The following is a 19,976-nucleotide window of genomic DNA, read 5'->3' as shown; positions in this document are numbered from 1 at the left end:
AAAAATGAGGAGAAATTCCAATAGCACTTGTCAGAGATGTTAGATTTCTGAGGGTATCCTCTGGACTTGGAAGGGGAGCTGCAGGTAGTTGATTTTGGGTAAGAAGAGATATCGTTTTCTCCCCCAAGAAAGTGGAACTTTATGACATAAAAATCCAGCACGTCGTTTAGTATCTTGTCTATATTCAATTCAATAAATAATTGCTTCATTAAGAGTTGGACCGGCCCGGGCCATTCTGATAGTGATTAGAGCATCACCCATGGACCAAAGGTTCACAGGTTAGATTCCTGGTAAAGGGTACATCCCTCTGTTGCAGATTTCCCATCCTCAGTAGGGAGGCAACCAATTGATGTCTCTCCTCTCTCCTCCCTCCCTTCCATTCTTTCTAGAAATCAATGAGGAAAATATCTTCCTGTGAAGATTAAAAATATAAATAAACTAGAGATCAGGTACCGTATTTTCCGGTGTATAAGACGACCCCCTAATTTTACAGTTAAGACTACCCCCCCACTTCAAAGAAAAGACTTACTTTGCCGTCAAGATCTGCAGGTAATTTTTGTGCAATTTTGGTCTTTTGCCCCCGATTTTCGGTTGACTTTACACAAAAATTCGTGCACGTGGTGGCAGGCCTAAGCCATCAGTCGGACCCTTAACGCTGCTAAGGATGCAGGAGAGGCTCCCTCCACCAGCGCTGCACTTGCAGCCATGAGACAGGCTAGTAGCTGAGCAGAGCTCCCCCTGTGAGAGCGCACTGACCACCAGGGTCAGCTCCTGCGTTGAGTGTCTGCCCCCTGGTGGTCAGTGTGCATCATAGCGACCTGTCATTCTGGTCTTAATTTGCATATCACCCTTTTATTATGTAGGATAACATTTTTAGAAAGGAGAATAGATCTCTCTTTTTTTTTTTTTTAAATAGAGTTTGACCAGGTATCCCTCTGAAAAAATAATATAGGAGCCACAGAAGACAGAAAGGAAAGGAATGTAGTAAAATATTAGCTAAATTCAGAAACTGAGAAAGGAATACAAACATCCTGGAGAACTAAACACATAGATCCTGGAGCAAAATACATTGTGGCAGAATAGCCAGGGTGGACTGGAGACACTATCCAAATATAGAAACCAGTAAGGCCTGCTGGCATGGCTCAGGTGTTGAGTTTTGACCCATGAGCCAGGAGATCACGGTTTGATTCCCAGTCAAGGCACCTGCCTGGGTTTCTGCTCGATCCTCAGTAGAGGGCCTGCAGGAGGCAGCAGATCAATGATTCTCTTTCATCACTAATGTTTCTTTCTCTTTCCCCCTCGCTTCCTCTCTGAAATCAATAAAATATATTTTTAAAGTAATTTTGAAAACCTCCTGGTATCTCTTTGAAAGAAATAAAATGAAAGGTGAATTGTTAAAAAAAAAAAAAAAAAAGTAAAGTACACCATCCAGAACTGAAATATCATTGCTGACATGTACACATAAGGAACTGTTTGGCATTGAAATTGGTTCTCAAAAGAACTGGTGGCCCAGAAAGAAGCTCACTACAGACGGATTCATATACCTTTCAGCATAACAATTATTGCTTGTTTCATTTTTTATTCTTATAAGTATATTTCCAGTAGGACATGATCTCACTCATCTAGGGGAAATGGTGAACAACATAGACTGATGAACAAGAACAGTCCCAGAGACGAGGAGCCATGGGTCAGTCTGTTGGACCTCAAAGGGAGGGTGGAGATAAAAGGGAGAGATCAACCAAAGGACTTATGTGCATACATATGAGCCTAACCAGTGGTCAAGGACAATAGGGAGATGGGGGCATGCGTGGGGGGGATTGGAATGGGGGGTTGAGGAAAAATATGTGATACCTTAATCAATAAAGAAATTAATTATAATAAAAAATAAAAAAGTAAAGTAATTGGTGATAAGGAAAATATGGTATGCACATACAAGGGAAAATGTTATGTAGTTCAGTTTTCTATACTTGCTCAGCCTTAAAAAGGAATGAATTTCTGATACATGCTACAACTTGGATGAAGCTTGAAGACATTATGCTAAGTCAAAGAAGCCAGACACAAAGGACAACTACTATATGGTTGTATTTATAGGAATTACCTAAACTAGTCAGATTTATAGAGACAGAAAGTAGAATGGTGGTTACCTGGGCTAAGGGAAGAAGGGGTGGGGGATTAATGGGTACAAATCTCAGTATGGGGATGATGACAAAGTTCTGGAGATGGCATGTGGTGGTGGTTGCACAACAATGTTAATGTACTTAATGCTACTGAACTGTACACTATGATTAATATGGTAAATTTTATGTTATGCACATTTTATGACAATAAAAAGAAATATTTTTTTTAAAACAAAGTGATTAACATGTGAGTTCTTTGAGGACCAGTGCTGTGTCTTATCCATCCTAACAGCTGATATATAGTAGATGCTTTAAGAATATTCGTTGAGTAAATAAACAAGTATTTTTTGATTGCTATAAACATACGAGCCATAGAGATTAATACAAGTGTCATTAGAAAATTCAATATTCCTAATTGAAGACTTTCTTGAAATTTACTTTAAAACTAATATTTTTTCATTTTCTTTTATCTCCTTTGTGGGTTTGTTTTTTTATCTTTGTAACATAGAACCTTCTTGTTTACAATCTCTTGTTTACAATACTGAGAGGTAAGAAGGACTGTTTCTGCCCTGGCCAGATTGGCTCAGTGGATAGAGCATTGGCCTGCAGACTGAAGGGAACCAGATTTGATTCCAGCCAAGGGCACATGCCCGGATTGTGGGCTTGAACCCCATGGGGGGCGTACAGGAGGTAGCCCATCAATGATTCTCATCATTGATGTTTCTATCTCTCTATCCCCGTCCTTTTCTCTCTGAAATCAATAAAGACTTTTTTTTTTTAAAGGACTGTTTCCTCTTGAAAAAAAAATGTGCAAAAAAAAGTAACAAGTCATCTGAGAGCTCTTATTCTGTGGGTGAATACAGAACTTCATTACTGTCCAAACAATCTGCGTTTTTCTGCTTGTGTTACATTCTGTATGCACATTGTCATGGACACCTGGAATGAATGCTATTTCATATTGTGTGGTGTGGGCATTTACACTTAGTCCTCATGATGACCTTGTGCAAGAAAGTAGGACAGAAATGATTATCCCTATTCCGTGGAAAAGAAACCTAAGATTGTGGCACAATTTATTAAAAACTGGATTGGGCCTGGCTGGTGGTTGAGTGTCGACCTATGAACCAGGAGATCATGGTTTGACTCCTGCTCCAGGGCACATGCCAGGGTTTCTAGCTCAATCCCCAGTAGGGAGCATGTAGGAGGCAGTCAATGATTCTCATCACTGATGCTCCTCTCTCTCTCTCTCTCTCTCTCTCTCTCTCTCTCTCTCTCTCTCTCTCTCTCTCTCTCATCAATAAAAATTAAAAATAAAAAAACTGCATGGGGGACTCAGCTGTTCCTTATCTAGCCTAGATTTGCCTGGCAATCTGGGGAAGTTTCCTTCAAGTCCAGGCAACCTAATCCCGGCCACTCCCTCCTAACCCAGCCCTGAGAAGGCACTCACTCGGAGGGGCAGGCATTGATGAGTAGCTAAATGTTTGTTCAAAAAGCAGTTATCCTGCGGGGACCCGAGGGAACCTCAAGAATGACTGTGAGGCGCTGGCACCACCCGCCGGCTCACTCAGTGACCTCGGACAGGTCACTTACCCTTTCACTTCCTCCCTCTACGATCCGGCAGAAGCCCCATCCTTTCCGAAAGCCAGGGGCCGGGTTAAGGTCGGACAGGATGCAAGAACGCCAGCTTTTCAGCACCAAGGACATTCTTTGAGCCCCCTGGTCCTCAGACTTGATTTTCACTCTCATGCAAATCGAGATGGCTATTTTAAAGGAGACTGAGTTTATATTTTTAAAAGATTCATCACTTTCAAATCATGGCATACAAATGCATTTTGTTGCTTAAAAAGAAAATTTAAAGCAACGTCTAACTAGACAGAATGAAGGGGGAAAAATGAGCCATTTGTATCCGATTGCCCTTGTCGTCTGCTCTGGCTCTCCAAGATTTTGGAAGCGAGCGATTTGCTAAGCGCAAGGCTTAGAAGACCCTTAGGTTTATATTGCAGCTTTGGTAATGCCTTCTCGAAGTCCCTGAGGTTCTGGGTACGGTGATGTAGAAAAAGAAAAAAAGAAGAGGGGAAAAAAAGGCTCCAAATTCAGGGAAACAGAAAGATGAGCGAGGAGAGGAGTCTGTGCGCCCCAGAGCTCCAAACAGTTTCCGATTGGGCGGTGTCTCCCTCGCGTCCGGCGCTGAGTTTCTGCCAAAGACCTTGCGCCCCTTTCAGCCAAACCGCCCGCAGGAGCCACAGGTCCCTTTAAGGCGCCCTGCGGGCTGCAAAAGGGGCGCGGGGGGCGGGAGGAGGGTGCCCCAGCGCGCCACGTGACTGGGCGGCCGAGTGCGCTGGCGAGTTTGACAGGAGTTTGCACCGGCCTCGGGGGCTTTCTGCAGCCGGAGGGGCAGCGCGGCGGCCGCGGCCCCGGCGAGCGCCTGCGACCCACCCCGCCAGCCTGGATCCCGGGCCGCCGCGGACTGCGCGCCCCCCGCCACCGCCCGCGTCCCCCGCCCGCCCGCGGACCCCGCAGCCCCCGGGCCAGCGAGCCGAGCCCCCGCGCAGCGCCCGGGCCCCGCGGCGCCAGCATGTCCTCCACGGAGACCGCGGCGGCGAGCGGCCCGGCGGGCAAGTCGCGGCGCCAGCAGGTAACTCCGCGCGCCCCTGAGGCTCGCACCGCCCCCCTCCACCTGTGTGTTGGGACCCTTCTCTGTCCCTTCTCCTGGACGTGGGTAGGAGAGGGGGAGGCAGCGCTTTCCCGGGGTCCCCCATGCCCTGAGCCGGGACCTCCCTCCCTCTCTTGGCAGGTGGACCAGCTGATCGCGGGGCTGCGCTGGCGGCGGCTGGAGGAGCCGCTGGGCTTCATCAAAGTTCTCCAGTGGGTGAGTGGCCGCCCAAGCCGCGGGCTATTTCGGGCGCCTGGGGCCGTGACGCTGACCCGAAGCAATGGGGCCGGAGCGGGGGCGGCGGGGGCCGCGGGGAGGTCCAGCGGCCAGCAGCCTCGGACGGGAGGGGACAGCGACAGGTGGGCGGGGGAGGGGCGGGCTGGGGCTGGCTGGGCAGCGAGGCATGCGGAGCCTGGGATTCGGTCCTTCTATGTGCAAGGAGCCTGTGCCCAGGGCGCTCACATTTCACCGGGGCAAGAGGACCCGAGTGTAACCTTTCCAGAACTCTGATCCTGCACATACCACTCCTCCGTGGCAGGAGCGGGGGAGGGCAAGGGGGATGAGAGGAGGAATGCCAGAGGAGGGAGGGAAGGCAGAGGATGGAAACCATCCGCACCCAAACCCACCGGGACCTGGCTGGGCCTGCAGGTGCACTCGGGGGACAGGGTCCCGGCTGGCCGGTGCCCTGTTGAGATCACAAGGGTAATCTGGGTTCCTGTAACCGAGTGAGGGAGTGGATGAATGAATGAATGAATGAATGGAGTTTATGACTCCAGGACTAAATAAAAGAAAAAATAAGATAGAATAAAAACCTCAGTGTGGCTAAAACGTAGCTTGTAGAATAATATAATCCATTACGCTGGGAAGCTGGGGCCCTGCTTTCCAGACCCAGACCTGCCTTTTCAGCCAAATGACCTTGGACTTCAGTTTCCAACACTCATCCGATGCTGATCCCAACAGCCCTAGAGTCCCCTTCTGCTCCCAGTGGGTCCGCGTGCTGGAATGGTGCCCTTCCTTAGCCCTACCCCGTGGGCCTCAGTTTCCCCCGTAACAGTCCAGGGCAAATACAATCGCCCTGCTTCCCTGATCCTTGGAGGCACCGCTGTGCTCTCTGTCCTTCCCGGCGCCCAAGGCCTGCTGGGTCTAAGTGAGGAATGCGGACAGGTGCAGGCACTCTCTCCAATCATGGAGGCTTGCTGGGAGCATTTGGTGTTCTGTCACAGGGGAGATCTTAGCTGGACGATCCACACACCACATGGCGTGTGAGACACGTGTCAATGTGCTTTCAGCACAGAAGTCCGCTAGGGAGCGCGTTGCTGTTAACCCGGGGAGGACTGAGTTCTAAGGGGCTTTTAACTCACGGAAGACGGGAGATAGCTAGCGCCATGTCACCAATTCCTAAGCCACCGTTTGGACGAGAAGCATCCAAGCTGGAAGTCAGGGGCACTGGTGCGTCCGGGGTTATCGGTGGATATCTGAGACCCTGACTGGGGCTCCGGGCCAGCCTGGGGAGCTTCCAAGTGCAAACTCTGGGCCCCGGTGGGGACTTTCCACTCTGCCTGCTGTCTCAGGAGCAACTGGACAGACTGCTGACTGAGCGCTTCACCTCCTCCCTTCCTGTGCAGACGCCCCTCTCACGTACGGGAGGGGGCCACACAAGCATGCTATCAGGGCTCTGGGTGGCTGCCGTCCAGAGCGAGGGGGCCATCCAGCCTCCGTAATCTCTGTGATCCAGAGGAGCACAGCCTGGCACGGAAGAGCACCATTTTATCACCGAACTAGACACATGGGTCTAAGGGGATGTGAGAGAGACTGTCAAGACACGGGGGACACAGTGAGGTCACCAGACAATGGAAGCATCTTCCAAGGGGGGTTTCTGCAAAGCACCCTCCTTCAACCTTCTCTCCTTGCCCCCAGCCTTTCCCCTCCCCTTGCCCCCAACACCCGCAACATTCCCATAAAGGCTGCACTGACCCCTAAGAGTTGCCCTACTGTGATGACCCTTTGATGACTCCCCAATCTCTCAGAGAGGGGGATACACCTTTCTCCCGTCCTGCTAGCTCCAGGGGCCCAAGGCCGGACTTGGAACTCGGCCTTAAGCAGCGTCTTAAGGAGACTTGACTTGCTTTTACTGCCGTCCTCAGAGCATGCGTTTCGTTGCCTTGAGCCTCTGCGGATGAGCCAACGTAAAAGCACTGAGGAGCCAGCACCAAAAATGACAGTGACAATGTCATTTGGGGGTTTTCACTCAGTTCCTGCTTGGAGGGATCAAATGCCCCTAACTAGAAAGGGGGGGGGGGGGTACAAACAACTGCCACAAATCTTGATAATTGAAAACTTTTATTGTCATTACTATAAAAAGCAAAGGTTTTACTGTCGTCATCCTGGTGAGAAGAAGTATTTTTTTTTTATTAGTGTGTCTTGAAAATTCAAAAATTAACTGATCTCACCTCAATTCCAATTCTGGTCTCCCTAAGTCTATACTAAAATAATGAAATAATATGGGCACAGACCAATTGTTGGAGAACTAGTTTTGTTTGTTTGTTTGTAAAGAAAAGGGCAAAAATAAAATAAGGCAGACTTTGATGTTAGATGGGCTTTGGTTTAAATCCAGACTCCTCTGCTTTCTTGCTGTGGGACGTGGGGTGAGTGGTAAAACCTTAGGGGCCTTGGTTTCCCATCTGTGGAGGAAGGCGAGGTCTCCTGTGGGCTGGCAGGGAGGGCTGCAGGAGGCAGTATCTGTAAAGCATCGAGCATTCAGAAGACCGCGTGAGCCTGGCAGTCTGAGGGGTGTTCCCTTCCCTCCTCTTCCCGACCTCCCCTGTCCCCTAACTTCCCCCCTGAAGCACACGGTCAGCTAGCCCTGTCCTTTGGGGAGACTACTCAAACGTCACTGCCGAATCCTCGCTTCGTGGGGAAGGTACAAAAGGATTTCCTGGATCACTGAGTCACATTGCCGTAAGAAGCCACATTATTGTCAGCGGGGTGTGCCCGGGTCTGTACTTCACCTTTGAGGTGCCAAAGGCACTTACTTGGCTCTGGGGTCTCTGACTTCAGTGAGTGCGGGAAATGTGAGAGCCACCCGCCTGAGTCCATGCCGCCGAGAAGATGATGGTGGGAGTAGGGTTTGGGGGAGGAGTAATGTCCGTGTTCTCAGGACGGGCCCGGGAGCATGCCCACAAGCACGTGAGCACCAAAGGGGAGCCTCCTCCTTAAACTGGCAGGTCCCTCCGCATCGCCCCAAAGGAGAGGCAGCGGCCGGAGGAGGGGGAGTGGTGGGCAGTGTATGGCTGGCACCAGAACTCCAGAGACCCGCCCCCCACCCCTTGTCTCAGGAACGCCATCTCTCCTTGCTTCCTGGTCCTTATGACCCATCGGCTCAATGCAGAGCCTCGTTTTCAGTCCTTCCCCGCCATCCCTGTGGCTCAGGCACCGGGCACAGTTAGGGCAGAATGCTGCACAGGCGCCGAAAGAGGGAAGGGGCATCTCTCTCTGCTCCCTGCCATCCTCCCTGCGTAGCCCAGGCCTCTTTCCCAGCCTCAGTCACTGCGATGCTGGGGTGTGTCTGTGTGTCACTCCCCTTTCTGGTGTGAACTCCTGCGAGCAGGCAGAGTCTCATTCACCTTTAAGTCTCAGGCACCTGGCCCCAGGCAGATGCTCCGTGATTACTTGCCGATAAATGGATGGCATCAATAGGAAGAGCACTGGCCGGAGAAGCAGGATATGTGAGTTCTGAGCCCGGCTTTTGCGTCGGCTAAATGTGACCTTGGGCAAGTCACTTAATCTCCCGGGAACTGAGCTTCCACCTCCGTGAAATGCGACCGTGGCGCCCGATAACCTCCGAGATCCTTATTGCTCTTCTGCTCTGCGAACCTGTGCGATTCTCCTGCAGGGTCTCCCTCCCTCTGCAGCAAACCGTCCGTCAGCTGGCACCACGGACTGCGAGGAGCAGACTTAATCCCACGTTCTGGTTAACAAAGGGGTATAGAAGGTGTTTAGATTCCCGACTGTCAGAGAATCTGCAGAGAAGAGAATTCGGCTAAGGTGAAAGGTATTGTGGGCATGTTTCGCTCAGCAAAGAATCGTATGTCAGTGTTCGGGGCCGTCAGGACCTCAAGGCTGTCACCTCGACACAGCAGACCTTCCGATGACAATGGAAGCGTTCGACGACGTGCCGTCCAGTGTGGCACCTGCGAGTCATAAGTGGCTCCTGCGAACTTGAGGTGTGGCCAGTACGACTGAGCAGCTGTTTTAAATTTTATTTCATTTTCATTCACTTTCATTGAAACAGGCATACTGGGATAGCAGCTGCTGTTTGCTCACTTTCTGAGTGTTAGTGCCCAGAGCAATTCCTGGTAGATAGTAGATGCTCAATAAACATCGCCTCTCTGACGATGGAGGGCCCTCCAAGGGAATGCTGGTGAAGAGGAGGTTTCATACCTGCCCATTCCACTGCCCACGTTCGGAAGACCGGACCTACCCTCCCAGGGAACCCACAGGGGCCCTTTGAGGACGGAAGAGCCAGTGGGCAAAAACACATCCATCTGTGCTGCGCTTTCTCGAACATGATGCCCTAAGGTGTCCAGCTGGACATCAGAAGCCAAGAGGCATAAAGAGACTGCTTAGAGGACTTGGGGAGCCACCGAGCTGACAGAGGTTGGAGAATGCCTCTGAGACAAGGTCTGCGGGGACACCGTGCGGGACTTGGAGGAAGTGACGGGGGATGACACAGAGGCAGAAAGATGGCACCAGGCTCTGCAGCCGCCGGAAGTTCCATCCGGAGGAGGCTGCTCAGGCATCGGGGGGAGGGGCTGTGCTGCCTCCTGCCCTGGTGGTGTTGTTTCTGAAGTGGAGACAGGTCTTGTTTGTCTGAACTAAACCTCCTAGAAAGAGAGGTGCCCACCATGACATATAAAAGGGGGGTCCATGGTTCCATTTGGAGGGGCTGGGCCAGGCCAGGCGGGACAGAGCGAGGCCCTGGCACCAGTCACTGCCCTGGGGCCGGGCGCAGCTGCTGCTGGTGACAGCCTTCCCCTCAGCAAGGGAGAGGACGGCAGAGTGGGACAGGCCTCCAGCCGACCTCCTCCAAGCCCCTCCCTTCGCAGGTGAGGACCCTGAGGCTCGGAGAGCAGAGCGAGGCCACCAGCTAATGTGTGACAGGGCCGGGGTTCGAGTCTCCGAGTCCAGGCCTCTTCGCTGCCATGCCGTCGGGGCCTTAGCCAGACAGTGTGCACGTCACTGTTTCCAACGCAGACTGGCTGTGTTCTAGGTGCTTCACGTCCCTGGCGAGTCAGAGAGAAACTTACAGAACACGGACAATCAGCAGAAGGAGCTCCCTGCGTAAGGAGAACAAGCCAAGGACACGGGGCTGAGCCAAGGATGTGGGAGGATGAGGCTCCAATTCCTCACCTTTTCCAATCGAAGTTTGTTTCTCCAGAAGGAGATTCTAAAACCACGCCTCGCCCTGGCTGGTTTGGCTCAGTGGGTAGAGTGTTGGCCTGCAGATTGAAGGGTCCCAGATTCAATTCCAGCCAAGGGCACATGCCTGGGTTGTGGGCTCGATCCCCAGTGGGGGACATCCAGGAGGCAGCCAATCAATGATTCTCTCTAGTCATTGATGTTTCTGTCTCTCTCCTCCCTTCCTTCCTCTCTGAAATCAATAAAGAAATATATTTTTTAAAAATAAGGGATAAATTTAAAAAAATAAAACCACAGCCCTGGCCGAGTAGCTCAGTTGGTTAGTGTCATCCAGATATGCCAAGGTTGTGTTCAATTCCCAGTCAGGGCCCGTACAAGAAGCAACCAATGAATGGATAAGTAAGTGACACAACAAATAGGTTTCTCTCTCTCTCTCTCCTCTCAAATCAAGAAATTTTAAAAAAGGAAAAACAAAATCATGGGATGAGGTCATTTCATTTCACTTAAGACTCGGAGGTTCAGTGCAGTGAGAAGAAAACAGTTCACGTTGCCTGAAACACCTCCGGTTCTTAACCCTGAGAAATGGCAGCATCCACCACTTACCACGGAGACACCACCACCGGGGAGGAGGAGGCTGGGAGGACAAGTGGAAGCTGCTTTTCTCGGGGCTGGAAGGAGCCAGCTCTGCTGCGGGGCCGTGGGGGGGGGGGGGGGGCAGCAGCACCACCCTGCCCTCCTGGCCCCTGGGGAAGGCCACGGCAGGGTTGTCCCCTTCAGCTTCGCCTCCACTGAGGCAGGAAGTTAGCCTTGAGGTAAAGATGCAGCGACGGCTTCAAAGAAGAAATGGAAGGAAGTCCGAGCAGGCCCCCTGGTGGTGAGAGCAGGGGAATCTAGTTCCAGGTGCGTCTCCTGGAGGAAAGTCAAGGCCAGCTCTGAGCCACAAGTTTCCAAAAGCCTCACTCGCTCTGTGCTCGCCATCATCGTGAGAAGGCTACAGGTGGCCGGCCCCCCAACGCACAGCCAATGGGGAGATGTGGGAACCCTCGCTGCTTCTCTCTTCCCTCCCGGACGCCACTCGCAGGCAGCCGTATGCATTTGGCTGTTGGGCCCGGCACCCTGTTCTGTGCACACAGCACCAGAGGCTGCAAGACCAACGGAAGACCTGGTCTCCCCAGGAGGGATTTCATTAAAGGGAACCCCCCGACACACACACACACACACACACACACACACACACACACATATACACACACACACACCCCATATCTGCGCCGCTTGGACAGAGGTGGTTTGGGAGGGCTGGACCTCGGCCGGCGGAGGCCTCGGACTCAAAGGCTCCCTCTCCCTCAGCTTTTTGCTATTTTCGCCTTCGGGTGCTGCGGCTCCTACAGCGGGGAGACAGGAGCCATGGTCCGCTGCAACAACGACGCCAAGGACGTGAGCGCCATCATCGTCTTGTTCGGCTATCCCTTCAGGTGAGCAGCGCGGGGGGCCGCACCCCCGTCCCTGACCGGCTGGGCCTCTTCCCCTCCCATCCCGTGGGCTGCCACTCCAGACCGGGGTCCTTCCTGCCCTTTAGGGATTCCAGACCCACCGACCAGAGGCAAACGCCAGGCGGGTCAGCCAGACCAGGGTTGTAACCCCGTCCTCGCCCACAGATAACCACTGGGTGTTACGACAGCCACCGCAAGGACCCCCTCAGCCTGGGGTGGAGGTGACAGGAGCCGGGGCGCGTCTCCCCGCCCTCAGAGCCTCCTCCCAGCGGGAAGGGAAGGGAGCGTGTTAGCACTTAGACCCCGAAGAGCGGGTGTGGGAGCTCACGAGGAGCCCCCGGGCCCGGGAGGGAGAGGGACAGTCTTCCTGAGGAAGGGGAGCCTGGTGTCCGGAGGACAGTGGGGCCAGGGCCACCTTTCCGGGCGTTTCTAGCAGCAGCAGCAGCCGCGTTAGGTGAACGGCCTCCTGTCTGTACTGGGATGTGCGTTTTCCGCTTTGTCTGTCTCGCTGGGGCCCACAGGGGGCCTGGGCATGGGGGAATTGGGCGTCAGGTGCCTCCGTGGCCTCTGCCTTCCCCGGGGCAGCGAGAAGCTGAATGGGGCCTGGCTCCCAGAAGCAGATGGACTATATATACCGGGGTCGAGGCCTGAAGGGGCCTGGAGACTCTGGAGGCGCAGTCACCACCACATTTGGGCTGCGTGTCAGAGTGTGACTGTGGCTGAGCTGGTGGGGGGGTGGGGGGGGAGGGCAGGCAAGGTTGGATGGTATCCCTCCCGCCACAGCCGCTTCTTGGCTCCGGAGGAGTGGAGGGTGAGGAGAGCACAGACACACACACACACACACACACACACACACACACACACCCCGGCGGGATGGCCAGCTCAGGAGCTCCCCATTTCCCCCGCTGCAGGCTGAACCAAGCCCAGTATGAGATGCCGCTCTGTGACCCCGACTCCACCTCCAAGACCATGAGCCTGCTGGGGGACTTCTCGGCCCCCGCCGAGTTCTTCGTGACGCTGGGCATCTTCTCCTTCTTCTACACCATGGCCGCTCTCGTCCTCTACCTGCGCTTCCACGGCCTCTACGCCCAGGACAAGCGCTTCCCGCTGGCGGTGAGGGGCCGGCCGGGGCGGGGCGGGGGCTGGGGCTGGCGTGGAGGCTGGGGGGGAGCTGCTGGCTCCCTGGGACCCTGGCACCCACCGGCCAGCTGTTGGCTGTTGTCTCCTTTAGGTACGGAGGCTCCTGCCAGCCTCCCAGCCTCGCCTGGTCTCCTCCCCGGAGGCTCAATGGCATCAGGGAGCGGCTCTGGCCCGGCCGGCCTGGCTCAGTGGTTGAGTGGTGACCTATGAACCAGGAGGTCACAGTTCGATTCCTGGTCAGGGCACACGATTCCTGGGTTGTGGGCTCTGTCCTTGGTATGGGGTGTGTGGAAGGCCTCCAATCAATGATTGTCTCTCATCATTGATGTTTCTATCTCTCTCTCCCTTTCCCTTCAATCAATAAAGAAAATATAAATAAAATAAATTTAAAAAAGGATGAGCACTTTAAAATAAGCGTCTGGTATATAATTAGCTAAGTGTTAGCTAGTATTAATATTCTCCCCCTTCACTTTTTCTCCAGCCCAGGGGTGCAGGTGTAGGGGCGCCCCCACTGCCGCCAGCCGCAGCTGAGCAGAGGTTGATGGATGGAACAGTTAGGCCAGTGGTCGGCAAACTCATTAGTCCACAGAGCCAAATATCAACAGCACGACGACTGACATTTCTTTGGAGAGCCAAATTTTTTAAACTTAAGCTTCTTCTAACGCCACTTCTTCAAAGTAGACTCGCCCAGGCCGTGGCGTTTTGTGGAAGAGCCACCCTCAAGGGGCCAGAGCTGCACGTGGCTCGCGAGCCGCAGTTTGCCGGCCACGAAGCTAGGCTGTCCAATCGCTCATTGTACTCCGGAAGCTAATGTGATGTTGTATGCCAACCGTGACTGAAAATAAGTTTAAAAAGGGGAAAATGTTTTTGAAAAAAATGTTAAGGAAATGCAGGGAAGGGAGAAGGGGGGGTTGAAGACGTGTGGGTTTCGGGGTGACCCTGACCCGCGGATGCCTCGATACGCTGTCCCCTGAGCTCGGTGTGAGGGCACGGGCAGTGGTTCTGGCGGCCGGATTCCTTCTGTTGGTGACAGTGAAAGAGCCCCAGGGTCTGACTGCGTGTCCTTCCCTCTGCCCCTCCAGGACTTCTGTGTGACCGTCTCCTTCACCTTCTTCTGGCTGGTGGCCGCCGCCGCCTGGGGCAAGGGCCTGACGGACGTGAAGGGGGCCACGCTGCCCTCCAGTCTGACCCAGGCCATGACCGTGTGCCACGGGGAGGACGCCGTGTGCAGTGACGGTGCCACGCCCTCCATGGGGCTGGCCAACCTCTCGGTGGTGAGACCTGCGCCCCGGGGGCTGGGGGAGGCGGGACTCTCCCTCTGCCGGCCGCCCTAAGAGCACGTTCTGAGGACAGAGGGTGTCCCCACGGCTGGCACCCCTACCCCCGGAGGCAGTGCCGCTGCGCCTAACGCTGGCTGCTGGCTCAGAGCTGACTGTGGGAAGATGTCCCGGGATGGGGAGGACCGAGAGCCCTTAGCCTCCTGTCCCTCCCCCTGCGGCTGCTGCCTTCCCGTTCCCCGCCCTCACCCCACCTCCAGGCTCGCATGCCCCGTCTCTCCTGCCTCTTTGCAGTGTGTGTGTGTGTGTGAGTGTGTGTGTGTGTGAGTGTGAGTGTGTGTGTGTGAGTGTGTGTGTGTGAGTGTGTGTATGTGTGTGTGTGAGTGTGTGTGTGTGTGAGTCTGTATGTGTGTGTGTGTGTGTGAGTGTGTGTGAGTGTGTGTGTGTGTGTGTGTGAGTGTGTGTGTGTGTGAGTGTGTGTTAGTGTGTGTGAGTGTGTGAGTGTGTGAGTGTGAGTGTGTGTGTGTGTATCTGTGAGTGTGTGTGTGTGTGTGTGTGTGTGTGAAGGGAAGCCCAGACCCAGCATGAGCGACTCAGACCTCCAGGCTGGAGAAGGGCTTTGGGCACTGGCGGGCCCAGCTGGCATGCATATTTTGGGCCATCCCAGCTTTTACAATGTGGACATATTTTCACATCAGCTGGTAAACAGCTGAGGCCTCAAGCTTTTCCAATGTCCCTGCCATCCCAGCCGCCTCAGCCCTCCCCTGACAATGGCCCGAACCGCCCGGAGGGAGGCCAGCAAGGTGAGGCAGGGTTTAACGTCTGGCATGACAGGGAGTCTTCTAGACGTTGCTGGAACCCCGCGGATAGGTTTCACCCCGCGCTGACACGTTATTGTAAAAACCCTCCTGCACACAGCAGACCGAGAGACGTGTACAATGAACGCCCACGTACCCATCACCTCGCCTGCACCAGGAACGTTTTACTAGACTCGCTCTCTCACATCTCTGCCCGCCTCTCTCCATCGATCAACCCGTCTTACTTGTAATGCATTTCAGAGCTAATTGCAGGCGTCAGTACACTTCCCCCTAAACGCTTCCTGCTGGCAGGTTTTACATTTTGTGAGTGAGTGTTGGAATGGAGCCCTGGCCGGGCCCCTGGCCCGGCTTCCCGCCCTCAGCAAGGAGCACCTTGGACAGCTCTGGCCACACCCGCCCCACGGAAGGCCCTGGGCCCTGGGTCCCGCGTGTCCGTGTGCGGCGGGAAGAGCCACGAGGACCGTGCTCCTTGCTGAGCTCTGCACAGGGTGCTCCACCCCAGGGCCCAGAGTATCCTAGGGACCGAGCCACAGCCGGGCCATGTGTGCACAGAGTTAGCCACGTTCGCCCGAGAACCCCTTAGTGAGTGATGGCCTTGAACTCTGTCTCAATATCCAGCTTTCTGTTAGCTTTTGTGGCCCTCTGTACCCCTCCCCGCCTGCCCCACCCCAGGGACTCCCCTCCTGGTTCCTCCCTCTTCTCATAAACTCCCCCGATGTCCTTGCAGCTCTTCGGCTTCATCAACTTCTTCCTGTGGGCCGGGAACTGCTGGTTCGTGTTCAAGGAGACGCCGTGGCACGGGCAGGCCCAGGACCAGGGCCAGGGCCCCGGCCCGGAGGGCGCAGCCGAGCAGGGCGCTGTGGAGAAGCAGTAAGCAGCCCCCGCCTGGCCACTCCCGAACAGGACGCACCTCTTCAACCACCTCGGCTCCCAGGACCTCCCTCTTCCTGCTCCTCCAACCCCCTCCCCCGCCCCTCCGGGCTCCGGGCTCTGAGAAGTCACCCACGGGTGGGCAGCCCTCCCTCCCGGTGGCTTCCTGTCCCTCCTCTGCCGGAGCCCCTCCCGTGGCAGGGACGCAGTGCTTCTTGTCTGCTGCCGGGACCTGGACACCTCACCCAGGGGCGTAGGGACCCTCACGGCCTCTGCTGCAGGCGAGGGCTGGAGGCAGGAGACCAGAGCCCTGAGACTGGTTCCCAGCAGCCACCTCTCTCCACCTGTCCGGCTGCAATAAAAGCGAGGGGAGGGGAAACTGGCGGGCAGCCTTCTCCCTGGCCCCTCGCATGGAGGGCCCACCAGTGCTGTAGAGACCCCTCTTCAATGGCTGCCATCTGGGCCTCGTGCCTGCACTGCTCGCCACAGAGCCCTGGCTCAGCGTGCTGCCCGCTCTCCTCTGGCCTCTGCCGCCCACTGAGCCCGCCGGGTGGGAGCCAAAGGGCCTTCAGAGGGTCCGGATGCCTTAGACTCAGTGGGGAGCAGACACACTGCGACTGCATTGAAATTCAAGCAACTAAAGCCAGGAAACGTGCGGGGAGTCAGTTTCTTCTATTCCCCCAGCCCTCCCTCCCGCCCTCTTCCTACCAGCCCCCTAACTCACACTGGCCCTCAGCGCCTCACCTCCCGCCCTGCCCTCCCTCCTGCCCCTCCAAGCCGGGGGCTCTTCCTACCAGCCCCCTAACTCACACTGGCCCTCAGTGCCTCACCTCCCGCCCTGCCCTCTCTCCTGCCCCTCCAAGCCGGGGGCTCTTCCTACCAGCCCCCTAAACTCACACTGGCCCTCAGCGCCTCACCTCCCGCCCTGCCCTCCCTCCTGGGCGTGGCCTCACACTTGGGACACAGCCCTTCCCTCAACCTCTCTTGCCCATCCCCCTACCCCCTGGGTCTGAGGCATTCAAGGTCCTTCCCAAGCCTGGCCAGGCCTTCCTTTCATTCCTGTGGGGCCAGACAAGGGCTCTGGAAAGGCCCAAAGGACCATTCATGAGGCCACATTGCCCCGGACCCAGGACATGGATGGATGGGCCCACTTCTTCATTCTCTGTCCCACCCCCCTCGTCCTTGCCCCCCCCTTTTCACACTTCCCCTTCTCACCTCACAAATGGACGGTGCCCTCGCCCTTTGCCCTCCCGCCTCACCTCTCCCAGGCCCTCCAGCCCCACCCCGTCCAGGCAGGCCGATGCTATTGGTGCTTCTTCATTTCGGGACCCAGCTCCATATTTGTCTTTGGTGTGTCTCCTCTTCCTGGTACCTCCTTCAGTTCCTCTCTGAACCCCAGAGCCTAAGAGCCAGTGCCCACAGGGAAAGGGCCATCTGTGCCCCACCCGGCTTCTTCCCAGTTCGCCCTGGCCATAGGGCTGTTGCCCAGAGAAGGATGAAGAAGGATGAGTCCAGCCACTTTCCAACCCCAGTGCCAGTTACCCCATTATCATCTCAGAGGCGAATGTGCCCTGTGCCAGTGTCTGCTTAGGACTGAGCCAACCCTTCCAACCTCCTCAGCCCCCTAAACGCCATTCACAGGAGCATGCGCATTCCTGGGGTGCCAACCATTTCTTCTCTGGGGACAGTCCCCCTCCCTCACTTGAAGGGGGTAGATTTATACCCTCAAATCCCGCAGAGCCCTTGGGTATAAGACTTAGGCCATTGCGTTTAGATTCGGGGAAAGGGATTTGAGGAAAGAAGAGAGGTTACGGGGATGAGAGTGTGTCTAAGTCTGAACCTCTCTCTGCCCTGAGGTGCCCACCCCCCACGGGCACTCGAGGACAAGGAGGGACACAGTTTTGCCTGCAGCCCCAGAGACACAGAGAACAAAGGGGTGACCCTCATTTTCTTCAAGCCGGCCCCTGGTGGGGGTGTCTGCGAGCAGCTTCTATTGGAACTTTTGTTTGGATTCTGTGTACGTGTTTTTAATTTACTTAAAATGTGATGGATACAGTGCTCTCCTTTGGGGGCCGAAGTTAGCCACCAGCCCGTCCGCGGGGAGAGGGTGGGTGCCCTCCTGCCAAGGACGCCTAGCTCAGCACTTCCCCTCCAAAGGCTGGCTTCCGGTCAGCCAGGAGACCTTGATTTAGGTCACGGCCTCTCTCCCCCGCCTAAGAGGAAAGGCAGGGCCAGGCCGGGTGCCCAAGGGCAGGGCTGTCCTCACAGGATCCATGTCCCCTCCAACCAGGGCTGGCAGCACCGTGCTGCCTAGTGGGGCCAGAGGTAGAAGGAGGTGTCTGGTTTCTCCAGCTGCTGCAGGAGGCTCCCAGGCAGGCCCTTTGCCCTAGTAAACCCTGACCCCGCCGGCTGCCCACCCAGGACCTCTCCTCACCATCGTGGCCCCAGGTTTCCCGTCTCTGATCGCCTGCGTGGGCGGGAGGAGAACACTGTGTGTTGTTTTCTGGTGCTTGTTACCACACATTGGAATAAACCGTGCTTCCAGCATTTGCCACGAAGGAGCCGAGCCTGGAGCCCCGCCGAGGATTCTTTCTCCTTCTCCCTCCCCTCGCTTTCCGTGTTTGGACAAATACCTGCATTCCCACCAACACATCCTTCTGCCCCTCTCCCCTCGGCACCCCACGCTGTAGAATCTGCAGACTGAAGAGCGGCTCCTGGTGACATCGCTCTTGGTAACATCAATTGGTCCAAAGAGACCGAGGCTCATTAGCAAATTTAGAGACAACTCAAAAGGTGTGTGTGTGTGTGAGAGAGAGAGAGAGAGAGAGAGAGAGAGAGAGAGAGAGAGAGAGGGGCCTCCACATGCCGTCTTCATTTGTTCTCCTACCATCTGTGACCCAGACAAGCTTCCTGCCGGAGTCGAGGGGGGCCATATGCTTGCCCTCTTCACCAGAAAGGTTCTTGCTGAACCCATTCGCACCTCTCTCCCCGCTGACCGTCACAGGCTGCATTTACCTTCCCTAGAGAAATACACCTGGGCACAATATTACGTTCAACCTCACCAGGATCCTGGACACCCTAGGGGGTCCTCTCGGGTTCTCCAGCTAAGATTCCCTGTCCTCAGAGATCATTCTGGAGGGGAAAGTGAGAAGGAATCTGAGAGGTCCTGAAGTCTTGGACTTATTTGCCTCCGATGCTATTCCCCCTTAGCGGAAGGCAGGAATATGGGGTGACCTGTGAGGGGCTGAGGAGGAATAGGAGAATTCACAGCTTTCTTCTGATGTGATGGGGAAGGGCAGGCTTTTGTCTCTTGACTGTGTGAGGGTGGAAAGAAACGTTATCAGCTGAGAAAAAGAGAGAGGTGGATAATGAAGGTCTTTCCCAGGCGTAGCAAGGGAAAGGACAGATCTGATGAGAAATCTCCCCATGCCGAGGCTCTGGTAGAAGCCCTTCCCGCAGAGAAAAATATTCTTCAGGGAAAGAAGCCAAAGTGATGGATGGAGTGAGGGTCCAGCCGGGGTTTGGGAAGAGGCAGTCCAGGGTATCGATCGCTCAGGAGGAGAGAGAGACGATCAGCAGAGAAGCTGCAAACCCAGTTCCGGGGCTAGCTCTGGCTCCGAGACAGCCTTCTGTCATCCTGACAGGTGATCACGGTCAGCTCCGCCAGGTCCGCTCCAGCCCGGACCTCGCCACTCCAACCCTCTGCTCCGCGCCGGGGCCGCGTGGGGTTCCCACAGAGAAGGACCCTCCCCCACGCCAACCCCTGTGTCCTTCAGCGCATCCTGCAGGCTCCCCCCTCCCCTTGCCCTTCTGATTCGCAGCGCCCACCTCCCTGCACCTACCCAGCTCGATCTACAGGGGAGCGGAGTTGCTCCGCAGCCGCCTGCCGGAGCAGAGGCGCCAGCCCGCGGGGGGCGGGGGCGCGGCTCGAGGGTCGGGGGTGGGGTGGGGAGCTGGGGCGCGTGTGCGGTGAACTTGAGAGAGTGGGGCGGCAGCAGGAAGAATGTGTGCACAGGGGTCTGGGGAGGAGGTCCTAGGGCTTTCGTCTCTTTTCCCCCCCATCATTGTGCATTTCCGAGGAGCTCTCGCTGCAAATTCGGTGGGCAGCGGCACCTCCCGCAGGACTACATTTCCCAGAAGGCTCTGAGGCAGCGAGGGCGCGGGGCGGGCGGCCCGCGCGGCGCCTGTGCGGA

At 55.5% G+C, this 19,976-nt stretch overlaps 1 protein-coding gene and 1 long non-coding RNA gene across 2 annotated transcripts; one reads left to right on the top strand and one right to left on the bottom strand.

Moving 5' to 3' along the window:
• Positions 1-722: 722 nt before the first annotated feature.
• LOC123652981 lies at positions 723-19,971 on the bottom strand. The gene is made up of 3 exons (XR_006742582.1): positions 18,218-19,971; positions 7,850-7,853; positions 723-738 (listed from the first exon to the last, which is right to left on the bottom strand). It is a non-coding gene; the product is annotated as an uncharacterized LOC123652981 (long non-coding RNA).
• Positions 4,458-16,438, top strand: SYPL2 (synaptophysin like 2). The gene is made up of 6 exons (XM_036453225.2): positions 4,458-4,749; positions 4,909-4,983; positions 11,536-11,660; positions 12,590-12,791; positions 13,901-14,092; positions 15,641-16,438. The coding sequence occupies exons 1-6, from the start codon at positions 4,690-4,692 to the stop codon at positions 15,785-15,787; spliced, it is 801 nt and encodes a 266-aa protein (XP_036309118.1). The 5' UTR covers positions 4,458-4,689; the 3' UTR covers positions 15,788-16,438.
• Positions 19,972-19,976: the final 5 nt, after the last annotated feature.

The sequence above is a fragment of the Pipistrellus kuhlii genome, unplaced genomic scaffold (genome assembly GCF_014108245.1).
Source record: "Pipistrellus kuhlii isolate mPipKuh1 unplaced genomic scaffold, mPipKuh1.p scaffold_m20_p_24, whole genome shotgun sequence".
Lineage (NCBI taxonomy): Eukaryota > Metazoa > Chordata > Mammalia > Chiroptera > Vespertilionidae > Pipistrellus > Pipistrellus kuhlii.
This window is presented reverse-complemented; position numbering and strand designations above follow the sequence as displayed.